Source organism: Rana temporaria, chromosome 1 (assembly GCF_905171775.1).
Source record: "Rana temporaria chromosome 1, aRanTem1.1, whole genome shotgun sequence".
NCBI classification, from domain to species: Eukaryota; Metazoa; Chordata; class Amphibia; order Anura; family Ranidae; genus Rana; species Rana temporaria.
The window spans coordinates 432,451,452-432,465,709 of NC_053489.1; the positions used below are offsets into that span (position 1 = coordinate 432,451,452).

A 14,258-nucleotide genomic window follows, 5' to 3' on the forward strand; every position below is an offset into this window, starting at 1 on the left:
TGTGTTTTTTTTTTGTATTGATTTATTTTGGTGCCCTGCTGTGAAAAATTACCTTCACTTCCTGTTCATTAGACACAACGGGATGTAGGAAATTTCTTTAAAATAAGGGAGATTTTATGATGACTGCTCAAAATTTTGGATTTCCCACTTTTCTGTCCCAGTGACAGTGGTCACCAGGACAAATACTAAAGCCCCATACACACTATCAGTTTTCCTGCTGGTTTTCTCTTCAGGTTTACCAAAACCATGTAGTACAAGGACCTGCCTGATTGCATTCAAATTGAAACGCTTAAGGTTTGACCTCATATTAGATGGTTTTGGTAAACCTGAAGAGAAAACCATCAGGAAAACTGATAGTGTGTATGGGGCTTGAGAGTAAATCTCAAAGACCACAATACAAATGTAATGTCAGGGTCTAGTAGGCAGGTTAATATAACTACTGTTTCCATATGGTGTGTGTGTGTGTGTGTGTGTGTGTGTTTTATATAAATATATACTCAATATGCCATCTGTTCAATAATCCAAATATCCATTACTTAAAAAAATATTATTTTTCCCTTCTAGTGGAATTATGAGACCTGGACTAAATGCAATTCTGGGACCAACAGGCAGTGGCAAGTCATCGTAAGTTAAAAAAAATAAAAATGGTTTAGTACAGATTTTCTTAATTTTTATGGTCATCTAAAAATGTTAACTAAGATTTTGTATTTATATTGTGCTGTAATTTATATAAGCAGCAAGTTAATAATTTCACACATTGCTTTTTTTTTTTTTTTCTCGCTGTTGGGTTTAAGAATTCTCAGTGAGAAATCCTTCATGCAAAGAGATAATTACTGCTCTGTTGTCTCTTTAGCTAAACCATAGTGCTTTGAGAATCCGTTGCCGTGAGGGTAGTTTATTATTATTATTATTATTATTATTATTATTATTTTTATTTAATACAAGTATTGATTGTGTGTGTATATAAAAAAAAAAACACTTAAAAAAGGAGTAAAAAAAAATGTAAATGGACTCCAAAACATTTTTTTAAGCCTGGTGTATGTCGATGTGCAGGTTTTCTTTCAGTGTAAGAGATTACTATACATTTTATTGTGTGTGTATGTGTGTGTGTGTGTTGGTTGGGCTAAACATGAAAAAACTGAATTGACTGAATTAAATTATTCCATGCGTACTTGCAGGCTATTGGATGTACTTGCTGCTCGAAAAGATCCACATGGTCTTTCTGGTGAAGTTCTAATAGACGGGAAGCCACAGCCGCCCAACTTCAAGTGCTTATCTGGTTATGTTGTGCAGGTAAGTTAGTTTTGTCTTTACATTACTACATCACAATAGTTCCACAAAAAAGTATACTGCAGAGAGTACTTGATACCCCCTTATGGACCTTTTGAGTGAGTGAGTGAGAAACTTATATAGCGCAACACCTACGAACTGAATCGCCTCTGGGCGCTTGGTATCCATTCCCTGGGCCCTCAAAAGAGATGGGTTTTGATCTTTCTCCTGAAGACCAAGTGGTTTACCTCCAGCCGGATGCTGGTTGGTAGAGCGTTACATAATCTGGGACCTTGGACTGCAAATCTCCATTCTCCTTTGGACTTGTATCTGGCTTTGGGTATCTGGAGTAGATTTTGGTTGGTGGATCGCAGAACGCGATTGGAGTTGTGAGCTTTTAGTTTTTCGCATAGATATTGGGGGGGCATTTCCTTGAACACACTTATGTGTTAGACAGAGTGCCTTGAAAGTGATTCTGTCTTTTACTGGCAACCAATGAAGGGATCTCAGTGAAGGTGAGATTGATTCCCATGTTTTTTTCCCAGTCACAAGTCTAGCGGCCGTATTTTAAACGACTTGCAGATGAGTGATTTGGTATTTGGGGAGTCCGAGATAGAGGGCATTTGCATAGTCCAGTCTGGAGTTAATAATTGTTCCCACCACGACTGCTATGTCTTCTTTTGGGATAAAGGGAATGAGTCTGCATAGTAGGCGCAGCAGATGGTGCAATACGCTGACTACTGACCCTATTTGTGCCTCCATTGTCATGTAGGTGTCAAAAATGACTCCAAGACTTTTAACTTTGGTGCTAGGGGTGATAGTTTTACCCAGAATGGGCGGGGGTGTCCAAGTTGTTGCGGGTTGATTCTTTCGCTTGGCTTCCAACAGGAGAAGTTCTGTTTTCGAACCGTTGAGTTTTTAAGGTAACTCTAGGTCATCAAATTTTCTATCAGGGTAAGGCATTTCTCGAGTCCGAGATGATGATCCTTTTTATTACAGATGCGAAAATAAAGTTGTGTGTCATCTGCATAAGAGTGGTACAGTAACTTCTGGTTACTGATGTTTTCAAAGAGAGGGCGGAGATAGATATTGAACAGAAACCTGTTCTGTTCAATATCTATCTCCGCCCTCTCTTTAAAAGGGGATCCCTGAGGGACTCCGCATGACACCGTGCGTTTTCCAGAAGTGAAAGGACCAAGTTTCACTATTTGTGATCGGTTTTTCAAGAAGGAGGAGAACCAAGATAAATCACCTTCTGCGACTCTGGCTACTTCAGCTAGCCGAGTCAGTAGTAATTTGTGGTCTACCGTGTCAAATGCTGCGCTTTTATGATGTGACCTCTCTATTTTATAGATCTTGGGCTCATAGTTCTGTTTTCTGTGCTTTTGTAGCTGTAACGTTGTAGTGTTAAGACCTGATTGTAAAAAAAATATAATTGGGGGGGAAACAAGGATTACTTCAGAATACAAAAGTCAATATCCCCTGTTTATTAAGGCAAAGAGTAAAGCTTTGTCTGCATTGATTCATAAGCAGTCACAACACGTTCCTTTAGTCAAACAACATTTAAATGATGAAAGAAAAATCTGGTTGCTGGGGCTCATCTGCTTTTCACTGTTCAGTTTCTTAAAAACCATCCCTGTGCTGAGTATACTATATGCTTGGTGCACTGATTTTTTTGGAGGCAGAATTTGAATGTTTTCTGTGCCTAACTTTTGCCCAGCTTTTGAGGTTGCTTTGAAACCTTTTTACACTCAGTGTGAGTGCTCATTGTGCGTTTCCAGCACGCTGTATGCAGAGGGCTTCCAGGAAAGTCCATGGTCCTGTTTTGTGTTGTTCACATTATCATATGTAAAGTGTATTCATTTTGTGGAAGTACTTGTTTGTCACCCTTAAAGATGAACTCACCCAAAAGTCTCCTTTGCAGTGGGACTTCCCTCCACACAGCAAGGGTTAACTGCTCGTTTAGGTTTAGGGGGGGCTGAAAAAAGCACTTACCCAAACCTCCTCGCCCCCAAACTACCTCCATGCTGTAATACCAGTCCCTGCAGCCTCTTCTCCCCTATGCTCTGGCGGTCACAGGTTCTCTGATGTCATCAAGTTCAATGCAGAGCCCAAAGCCTGTATTGGACATGAAGACGCTGGTGGAAAGTCCACTGCTAGAGCGGAAGAGGAAAGCGCCAACTGCCGGGGAAGTGGAGGATTGGGTTGTTAAGCCAGAGATTTTAACTGGATTGGACAGTACAGACTCTTTTTTTTTTTTTTTTTTTTGTACATTGTGCCTGTACACACAGGTGTGTAAACAAGTGCTGCATATTCTTGAGGTAAAAAAAAAAAAATAGAAAAACTTGCGTTCCCGGTCAGAATTTTGTGCCGGTATGCACAAATACGTGCATATGAGCATGAATAATAATGAATTTCCCCTAGGAATGTATTGTGCACATGAATACAGGCATACAACACACACATCTGAAATTGCATCCAAAAAAGCAAATGCTCAAACATATAGAAAAAATAAAAAACCTGCGCCAACTCAATATAACCAGCTGTGATGCCAAAGTAAATAAATTGATCAGAGTGAAACAGTCCTAAAAAATGTCCCAGTGATAATGAAGCAATAAATGTAGCCATAAATGGTATTCAGCTGGAGACTGACAAACACCGCAGTGCAGGACAAAATCATCAGTGAAACCGCCACCACATAGACAGCCTCTTACCAGATCGATAAGAGGGAATAGCCTTAAGCAGATTTAACCGCACAGTGATAGCCCCGGGTCCAGGGGAATCCAGATCCAATCCACCACGGGAAAGAACCAGCTGCCAGGGGAATCCTCAATCCTCCACAGGAAAAAAACAGCTGCCCCTTCACTCGGAAGTTCCGTGGGTCACCAGAACAGAAAACAGGCCATAGCGTGATACCGTTTAGGGGTATTTATTTCAGTAAAAAAGATTGTACTTACAATTAAGCAGAATCATAAAAGCATTTAAAATTGGTGCCGGGCGGCAACGAGGAGCCCTTCCTCATTCAAAATGAGCGCAGTAGCGTCACTGAGCGCACGTTTCAGACGCGTTTCGTCATAGGTTGACGTTTTCAAACATCACTTACATAGTTAGTCAGGTTGAAAAAAGACACAAGTCCAACCATAAAAAATATCGTACAATCCATATACCCAATTCTATACCCATAGTTGATCCCAGAGGAAGGCAAAAAACCCCAGCAGAGCATGATCCAATTTTCTACAGCAGGGAAAAAAAATCCTTCCTGATCCCTCGAGGGGCAATCGATTTTTCCTGGATCAACTTTACCTATAAATGTTAGTACCCAGTTATATTATGTACATTTAGGAAAGTATCCAGGCCTTTCTTAAAACAATCTACTGAGTTGGCCAGAACCACCTCTGGAGGGAGTCTATTCCACACTTTCATAGCTCTTAGGCCCCATTCACACCTAGGCGTTTTTACGCCCGACGCACGATGCTATTGCAGCCTGAAATACGCTGGAGGGGTGATTTAACATTGTCGGCTATGGAGATGGTTCACATCGCCACGCCGAACACCGAAACGCTGTACGCCTGAAGCTCAAAACAAGTCCCGGACCCTTTTTTTCAGGCAGCTTCGGCGTTCGGCATAGCCGACAATGTTTAATCACCCCTCCGGCGTATTTTAGGCTAAAAAACGACACGTTTTGTCGCTGCAAATCGCGGGACAATACGCCGCGTTCAGGTGTGAATGCAGCCTTTCTGTGAAGAAACCTTTCTGTATTTGGAGATGAAATCTCTTTTCCTCCTGATGTAAAGAGTGCCCCCTTGTCCTTTGTGTTGACCGTAAAGTGAATAACTCAACACCAAGTTCACTATATGGACCAGGCCCGGACTGGCCATAGGGCATACCGGGCATATGGCCGCGGCGGCCCGCGGGCCGGTAGCGGCCCGCTAATGGCCCTTGGCGGTCCGCTAATGGCCCTTGGCGGCCCGCGGGCCGATCGCGGCCCGCGAACGGCCCTCGGCGGCCCGCGAACGGCCCTCGGTGGCCCGCATGTCACTTCTACCCAGAGGTGTACCAAGGCCCTTGGGGCGGACTGGGCTGGGTTGCAAGAATGCATTTGCCCCCTGGGCTGCTCTAATGTCCTGCAAAAAGACCACTGAGCTGGCCGAGTGCGCCACCTGCCACAAGTTGTGGATTGTCCACTGGCCACGTCACCTGCCATGTCACCTGGCCACGTCACCTGCCACAAGTTGTGGATTGTCCACTTGCCATGTCACCTGCCACAAGTGGATTATGCACTTGCCAAATCACCTGGCCACGTCACCTGCCACAAGTTGTGGATTGTCCACTGGCCACGTCACCTGGCCACGTTACCTGCCACAAGTTGTGGATTGTCCACTTGCCATGTCACCTGGCCACGTCACCTGCCACGTCACCTGGCCACATCACCTGCCACGTTACCTGGCCACGTCACCTGCCACAAGTTGTGGATTGTCCACTGGCCACGTCACCTGCCACATCAACTGGCCACCTCAATTGCCACAAGTTGTGGATTGTCCACTGGCCACGTGACCTGGCAACGTCACCTGCCACATCACCTGGCCACGTCACTTACCACAAGTTGTGGATTGTCCACTTGCCACGTCACCTGCTTGAAGTTGTGTATTGTCCACTTGCCATGTCATCTGCGATGTCACCTGGCCACGCCACCTGCCACAAGTTGTGGATTGTCCACTGGCCACGTCACCTGGCCACGTCACCAGCCACAAGTTGTGGATTGTCCACTGGCCATGTCACCTGGCCACTTCACCTGCCACGTCACCTGGCCACGTCACCTGCCACATCACCTGGCCACGTCACCTGCCACAAGTTGTGGAATGTCCACTGGCCACGTCACCTGCCACGTCAACTGGCCACGTCACCTGCCACAAGTTGTGGATTGTCCACTTGCCACGTCACCTGCCTCAAGTTGTGTATTGTCCACTTGCCACATCATCTGCCATGTCACCTGGCCACGTCACCTGCCACAAGTTGTGGATTGTCCACTTGCCATGTCACCTGGCCACGTCACCTGCCACGTCACCTGGCCACGTCACCTGCCACAAGTTGTGGAATGTCCACTGGCCACGTCACCTGCCACGTCACCTGGCCACGTCACCTGCCACAAGTTGTGGAATGTCCACTGGCCACGTCACCTGCCACGTCAACTGGCCACGTCACCTGCCACAAGTTGTGGATTGTCCACTTGCCACGTCACCTGCCTCAAGTTGTGTATTGTCCACTTGCCACGTCATCTGCCATGTCACCTGGCCACGCCACCTGCCACAAGTTGTGGATTGTCCACTGGCCGCGTCACCTGGCCATGTCACCTGCCACAAGTTGTGGATTGTCCACTTGCCATGTCACCTGGCCACGTCACCTGCCACGTCACCTGGCCACGTCACTTACCACAAGTTGTGGATTGTCCACTTGCCACGTCACCTGCTTGAAGTTGTGTATTGTCCACTTGCCATGTCATCTGCGATGTCACCTGGCCACGCCACCTGCCACAAGTTGTGGATTGTCCACTGGCCACGTCACCTGGCCACGTCACCAGCCACAAGTTGTGGATTGTCCACTGGCCATGTCACCTGGCCACGTCACCTGCCACGTCACCTGGCCACGTCACCTGCCACGTCACCTGGCCACGTCACCTGCCACATCACCTGGCCACGTCACCTGCCACATCACCTGGCCACATCACCTGCCACAAGTTGTGGAATGTCCACTGGCCACGTCACCTGCCACGTCAACTGGCCACGTCACCTGCCACAAGTTGTGGATTGTCCACTTGCCACGTCACCTGCCTCAAGTTGTGTATTGTCCACTTGCCACGTCATCTGCCATGTCACCTGGCCACGTCACCTGCCACAAGTTGTGGATTGTCCACTTGCCATGTCACCTGGCCACGTCACCTGCCACGTCACCTGGCCACGTCACCTGCCACAAGTTGTGGAATGTCCACTGGCCACGTCACCTGCCACGTCAACTGGCCACGTCACCTGCCACAAGTTGTGGATTGTCCACTTGCCACGTCATCTGCCATGTCACCTGGCCACGCCACCTGCCACAAGTTGTGGATTGTCCACTGGCCGCGTCACCTGGCCATGTCACCTGCCACAAGTTGTGGATTGTCCACTTGTCACGTCACCTGCCACAAGTGGATTATCCACTTGCCAAATCACCTGGCCATGTCACCTGCCACAAGTTGTGGATTGTCCACTGGCCGCGTCACCTGGCCATGTCACCTGCCACAAGTTGTGGATTGTCCACTTGTCACGTCACCTGCCACAAGTGGATTATCCACTTGCCAAATCACCTGGCCATGTCACCTGCCACAAGTTGTGGATTGTCCACTTGCCATGTCACCTGGCCACGTCACCTGCCACGTCACCTGCCACATCACCTGGCCACGTCTCCTGCCACGTCAACTGGCCATGTCACCTGCCACAAGTTGTGGATTGTCCACTTGCCACGTCACCTGACCACGACACCTGCCACAAGTTGTGGATTGTCCACTTGTCACGTCACCTGCCACAAGTGGATTATCCACTTGCCAAATCACCTGGCCATGTCACCTGCCACAAGTTGTGGATTGTCCACAATGCAATGCAAGCAATTACATTTTTTTATGTTTTTTTTTATGGTTTTTCATAATTTGCCATCATTTTTGAGATTTCTAATGTAAAAAAATAGGTCACCTTTAAAAACGCCTATAAACGAAATCGCGGAAAAACGCCGGTACCACTTTTTGCCGCATTTAGCAGCGTTTTGCCGCGATTTGCGTCTGAAACGCGAAAACTTTTGCGTCTGAACCCAAAATTTTGCTTCTGAAAAAACAAGATTAAACCCAACTGCTTTAAAACGCAAAAAAAACGAATGTGTGCATGGACACATAGGATAACATTAAATGTGTTCAGGGGCAGTTGAAAAAAATGCCCAAATGGCCTGCTGGCCTGCATTTGATGGGACAAAGTGGCTGCATTTGATGGGGCACAGTGGCTGCATTTGATGGGACACAGTGGCTGCATTTGATGGGGCACAGTGGCTGCATTTGATGGGGCACAGTGGCTGCATTTGATGGGGCACAGTGGCTGCATTTGATGGGGCACAGTGGCTGCATTTGATGGGGCACAGTGGCTGCATTTGATGGGGCACAGTGGCTGCATTTGATGGGGCACAGTGGCTGCATTTGATGGGGCACAGTGGCTGCATTTGATGGGGCACAGTGGCTGCATTTGATGGGGCACAATGGCTGCATTTGATGGGGCACAATGGCTGCATTTGATGGGGCACAGTGGCTGCATTTGATGGGGCACAGTGGCTGCATTTGATGGGGCACAGTGGCTGCATTTGATGGGGCACAGTGGCTGCATTTGATGGGGGCACCGTGGCTGCATATAATGGGGCACAGTGGCTGCATTTGATGTTTTTGTTCAGTTTGATTGCTTCCCCCCAAAAAAATGTTGAGCACCAGTGTGAGCCAAAAGGCTTGCACTCACAGATACTCCACTGAAAAGTTATCAATTCTCATGTCACTTTTCAGAGGCATTTGACAGACAGTAAGGAGGTGATGCCTAATTTCCTCCCTGCCTGTTTTAACCTCAGCCAGTCCCTCCAGATATTTCACTTTGTACTCCACCTTATTTTCATTACTCTTTATAGGTATTAGATGTTCTCTCACCTTATTCTTTGCACATCTAATACATAATAAGAGTTCTGGAAATAAGGTGGAGTTCAAAGTGAATTTCTAAACCTAAGTTGAGAACCCCTTTCAGAAGATTTGAGGATATTATTAAATTCAGAGACTGGTGGACTTAGGCCATCATAAATAGATTGAAATTTCTGCTGAACTGGCAGAATTTCAATCTATCAATGTGCAGACTGGTTATACAGACTCCGATCTATCAACTGACTTCAGTACAACAACGGGAAATGTCGAACGATTTCTCTCTGTTCCAGCAATGTGGAGTGATTTCTCTCTCTGTGCCACAAATGTGGAGCAGTCTCTCTCTCTGTGCGGGCATTCCATCATTAACCCCCGCCGCGTGCCCCCACCCCCCCCCCCCCGGGCTGCTTAGTCTAAAATGCCCGGGCCTATTTTTTGTCCCAGTCCGGGCCTGATATGGACCCCTTATGTATTTGTACATGTTGATCATATCCCCCCTTATTCTCCTTCTCAAGAGTGAATAAATTCAGTTCCTCTAATCTAATCTTTCCTCATAGCTGAGCTCCTGCATGCCTCTTATCAGTTTGATTGCCCTTTTCTGCACTTTCTCCTGTTCCCCGATATCACTACCGTGTGCAAGAGGCCTAAAGCGGCTTTTCACCCCCCGGACCTCAAGTGTGCATTAAACTTGTGTAGTGCAGGGGCAGCCCCAGTACAAGAGCCTTAAAGTGTTTGTAAAGTGTTTTTCTTTTTCTATAAAAATAACAAACGTGTTATCTCGGGTCCCTCTTTGCCTCTCCTAGCCACTCCCTCCTGTTGAGTGCCCCCACAGAAAGCAGCTTGCTATGGGAGCACCCAAGCCGAGCTACTCCTGATTGGCTCAGGTAAGTATTAGGCCCCGTACTCACGACCAAACATGTCTGCTGAAACTGGTCCGCAGACCAGTTTCAGCAGACATGTTTGGCCGTGTGTTGGCCCGAGCGGACCATTTTGGGACGGATCGGACAGGTTTCCAGCGGACAACTGTTTCCCGGACTTGTTTTAAAACAGTCCGCTGGAAACCTGTCCGCCCGGACATGTACGGTCGTCTGTACAGACCTACCGTACATGTCCTGCCGCCCGCATCCCTCGCATGCGTCGAATGACTTCGACGCATGCGTGGAAGCATTTTTAAGGCGGCCCGCCCACGTCGCCGCGTCATTGTCGCGGCGACACCGCGTCATCGACGCGGCGACACCGCGGACACGCCCCGCGTAATGTTTACGCGCGGGCTTCTGTTCGATGGTGTGTATAGCCATCGAACAGAAGTCCCCGAGCAGTCCCCGGCCAGACATGTCCGATGGAAACGGTCTGCAGACCGTTTTCATCTGACATGTCCTGCCGTGAGTACAAGGCCTCAGGGGGTGCTGTTGCACACAAAAGTTTTTTTTTATCTTAATGCATAGAATGCATTAAGATTAAAAAAAAAAAAAAAAAACTTCCGACTTTACAACAACTTTAAGCTTAGTTCTTAGATTTTAGACATTCTAGTTAATTAGGTAGATCTAGTGGAATTTGGACATACTGTAGCACTCTTTAAAGTGGTTGTAAAGGTTTGTTTTTTTATTTTCTAAATGGTTTCCTTTAAGCTAGTGCATTGTTGGTTCACTAACCTTTTCCTTCGATTTCCCTTCTAAATGTTTTTTTTGTTTGTCTGAATTTCTCACTTTCTGTTTTTTCCTCAGTAAGCTTGCCCCCATCATCCGAGCCGTTCTGGGAGGGGGTTAGTAAGCGTGCTCGCCCCCTCCCTTGGGACTACATCCCTGCGGGGAGATGCTGTGTTCTGCCCGCAGGGATGTAGTCCCAAGGGAGGGGGCGAGCACGCTGTCTAACCACCAGCCGGATGATGGGGGCGACCTCACTGAGGAGAAACAGGAAGTGAGAAATTCAGACAAACAAAAAAAACATTTAGAAGGGAAATCGAAGGAAAAGGTAAGTGAACCAACTATGCACTTGCTTAAAGGAACCTATTTAGAAAATAAAAATGAACATTTACAACCCCTTTTAATTGTGGCTTGCTATAGACCTTGATTAAAATATTTTTGGAGATATTTTCTATTTAGTCTCTGCATGTTGTCTCATATGTCTCATTATGTTTTAGGATGATGTTGTGATGGGTACATTGACTGTTAGAGAGAACCTTCAATTTTCTGCAGCTTTGAGATTACCCAGATCACTAAGACAAAAGGAGAAAGATGAACGTATCAATCAGATCATCAAGGAACTCGGACTAACAAAAGTGGCTGATGCAAAGGTAGTGTGGATTGAAGCTATAGTATCTATGTCTACGGGAATGCTGTTTTCTTCTCTTGCATGTAAAATGACAATCCTTATCTTGTACTTGGTATTTAGGTTGGCACTCAGCTCATCCGTGGTGTGTCTGGAGGAGAGAGGAAGAGAACAAATATTGGTATGGAGCTCATTACTGACCCGGGGGTGTTATTCTTGGATGAGCCAACCACTGGTTTGGATGCCAGCACTGCCAATGCTGTTCTGATGCTGCTAAAAAGGTAAAGGAGCCATAAAACTGATCTGATTGCTACTTCTGTCTATATTATCTGTCCCAATGCAAGCTGACTCTGTAGTTTCACCTATTCTACCACTGCAGTCCTGGCATTTTACATGGCACGTGTTCCTGTTCTTTAATGCTCATCAGATTATTATTTTTGCCTGGGCACAAGAATGGGTTTAATTTTTTTTTTTTCAGATATTTTTGAACCGTTATTTTATATTGCTGACAATTTTATTGAGATGCAATGTTTTATCATAAAATTAACATTTACTGTAAACCTGCACAAATGGCAACAACCTAAAACAGACGTGTCTTAGGTCATCACTGCATTGTGCCTAAGAAAATAAAAATAAAACTGTATTGGTGATTCACAGTTGCATAGAAGCCTACCTGAAATGGCTGATCAGTTGCAGTGCGCCTAATGGAATATGTTCACAATTTTTCCTTATAACAATTAAAATAACAGGCTTTGAGCGGCTTTTATGCTCCTTAACAACCTGCATGTTGATACGTAGCATTTAAAAAAAATATATATTTTGCTATATTTAATTCTATGTCTTTTTTCTTGAGTAGCATTTTAGTGTTTTTGTCTTTTTATTTGTTAGGATGTCAAAGCAAGGCAAGACTATCATATTTTCTATACACCAGCCTCGTTATTCCATCTTCAGACTGTTTGATAGCCTCACTCTACTGGCTGCAGGAAGAGCATTGTATCATGGGCCTGCTCAGCATGCACTGGAGTACTTTGGAGAGCTGGGTAAGAGGCTTAGATGGTACTTCATGGATTGATTTTAGATGTGTTTCATTCATATTTGGCCTTTTAATGAGGGTAGGGGCACGGATGGTAGATCATTGGCTTTTATTGTTTAAACACAAAGTGATTTAGTCCTAAGGCCCCATGCACACGAGACGCTGGTAAACGCGTGTTCAGAGGCATTTGGACAGCTTTTTCAACTGAACACATTCAATGTTATCCTATGTGTCCATGCACACAGTCACGTTTTTCTGCATTTTTCGGCAGTTGCGTTTATGCTTGTTTTTTCAGAAGCGAAAAAAATTGGTTCAGATGCAAACGTTTTTGCGTTTCAGACGCAAAACGCGGTACCAGCGTTTTGCTGCGATTTCGTTTATAGGCGTTTTTAAAGGTGACCTATTTTTTTACAGAAATTTAAAAAATGATGGCAAATGATGAAAAACCATAACAAAAAAAAAACATAAAAAAAATGTAATTGCTTGCATTGTGGACAATCCACAACTTGTGGCAGGTGACATGGCCAGGTGACATGGCCAGGTGACATGGCAAGTGGACAATCCGCAGCATTTTATCACAGATTGCTGTACAGAATCGCATGGCACTGTAAAGCAGTGCAGCACAGCCTATCATGCTGCTGTACAGCGACATCAATGAAGTATACTTTTGTACACTTCAAATAAAGTTTATACAAAAAAAGGGAGCTGTTTGTGATGCTCTGAAAAGCGCACCACATTGCCCCCTACTGTGGTCTAAAACAGCTGCCGGAGAGGTAAAATGCTTTTAAGTAATATAATGCACAACAGAAAAGTATGTACTTTCCAATTTGCTCGGGTGATTGACATGTTGAAGCACAACTCCAGCCGGAACTTTTTTTTTTTTTTTTTTTTTTAGGTTTGGTTTGAAGTGGAGGAAAAGGATTCAAGTTTCTGTTAACTTACTGTTCCTCTCTCTACTCCCATTTTTTTTCCTCATAGCCATACATGGCTAGATTTATTATGTTCAGCCTGCAGCTTGAACGAGCGACAGTGAATCGATTCCACCATCCGTGCTAAACTGCGTAGATGGAGAAATCTCCACTGCTCGCTATTGTATTCAAACAGCTGCAGCAGCACCTATGGCTGCATGAATATCCAAACACTGACTGCGTCTGATAGGAGGTAGTCACTGTTTGGATTAATTTTTCCACCCAGCCCAATGTGATTATTAAATTGAGCCAGCTGGTGTTTGCCGGGCCACAGCTTGAATTGTGGTGCAATTTACCAGGCATTGGCTGAAATTCAAACCAGGTATGGTCAACTTTACTGTGTCTTTGATTGGTGTCAGACAGAACAGAAAATGAAAGGAAATCTCCCCACTATAGAAATGGACATCAATAAAAACATTTTTTATTTTTTTTTTGAGTAGGGGAGATTAAGATCCTTCTTACGTTTTTATTGCTGTCTGTGCCCCTATTTGAGTAACTTTCATCTCCTGAAATTAATCAATTAGATAGGAAGTGAGGTGAAATCTCTCCAGAAGGGGAAGCAGACAGCGTTTAACTTTCAACACGGGTACTAATCCTTCACAGGCCTATCAAAAACTAGAAAAAAAACTTTGCCTTAATCTGAGCTTTAATGCAGCTCCCTACTAAACGTGAGCATGGGTTCAGTTATATGCTACATTCGGCCTATGATGGTGTAGGCTGTAGAGCTTTCACCAGTGGCAAGTTTATCTACTTTTTCTGCTAAGAAATTGCGTTCAACTCATCGCCTTTTCTAGGTCCAAGTAAGAGCTGGTTCACACAGGGGCAACTCGTCAGGTGACTCAGTCGCCTCCGCTCTATTCAATAGAACCGTTCTAATTGGAGCGACGCGAGTCGCTCCGACTTAGAAAAAGGTTCTTGTACGTCTTTGGGGGCGACTTGCATTGACTTCAATACAGAAGTCATTTTGCAAGTCGCCTCTCAAGTCGTCTTGAGATCGCCTTGCTGAGTCGCCCCCAAAGTCGTGCCACCC

At 45.5% G+C, this 14,258-nt stretch overlaps 1 protein-coding gene across 2 annotated transcripts in view; it reads left to right on the forward strand.

Annotated features, from left to right (window-relative positions):
• ABCG2 (ATP binding cassette subfamily G member 2 (Junior blood group)) overlaps positions 1-14,258 on the forward strand; it is a 216,695-nt gene that overhangs the window by 178,852 nt on the left and 23,585 nt on the right. For both annotated transcript variants that reach the window (XM_040325764.1, XM_040325774.1), the window contains 5 exons: positions 565-624; positions 1,179-1,293; positions 11,100-11,252; positions 11,351-11,508; positions 12,116-12,267. In XM_040325764.1, the coding sequence (XP_040181698.1) occupies positions 565-624; positions 1,179-1,293; positions 11,100-11,252; positions 11,351-11,508; positions 12,116-12,267 (638 nt within the window). The remainder of the gene's footprint in view (positions 1-564; positions 625-1,178; positions 1,294-11,099; positions 11,253-11,350; positions 11,509-12,115; positions 12,268-14,258) is intronic.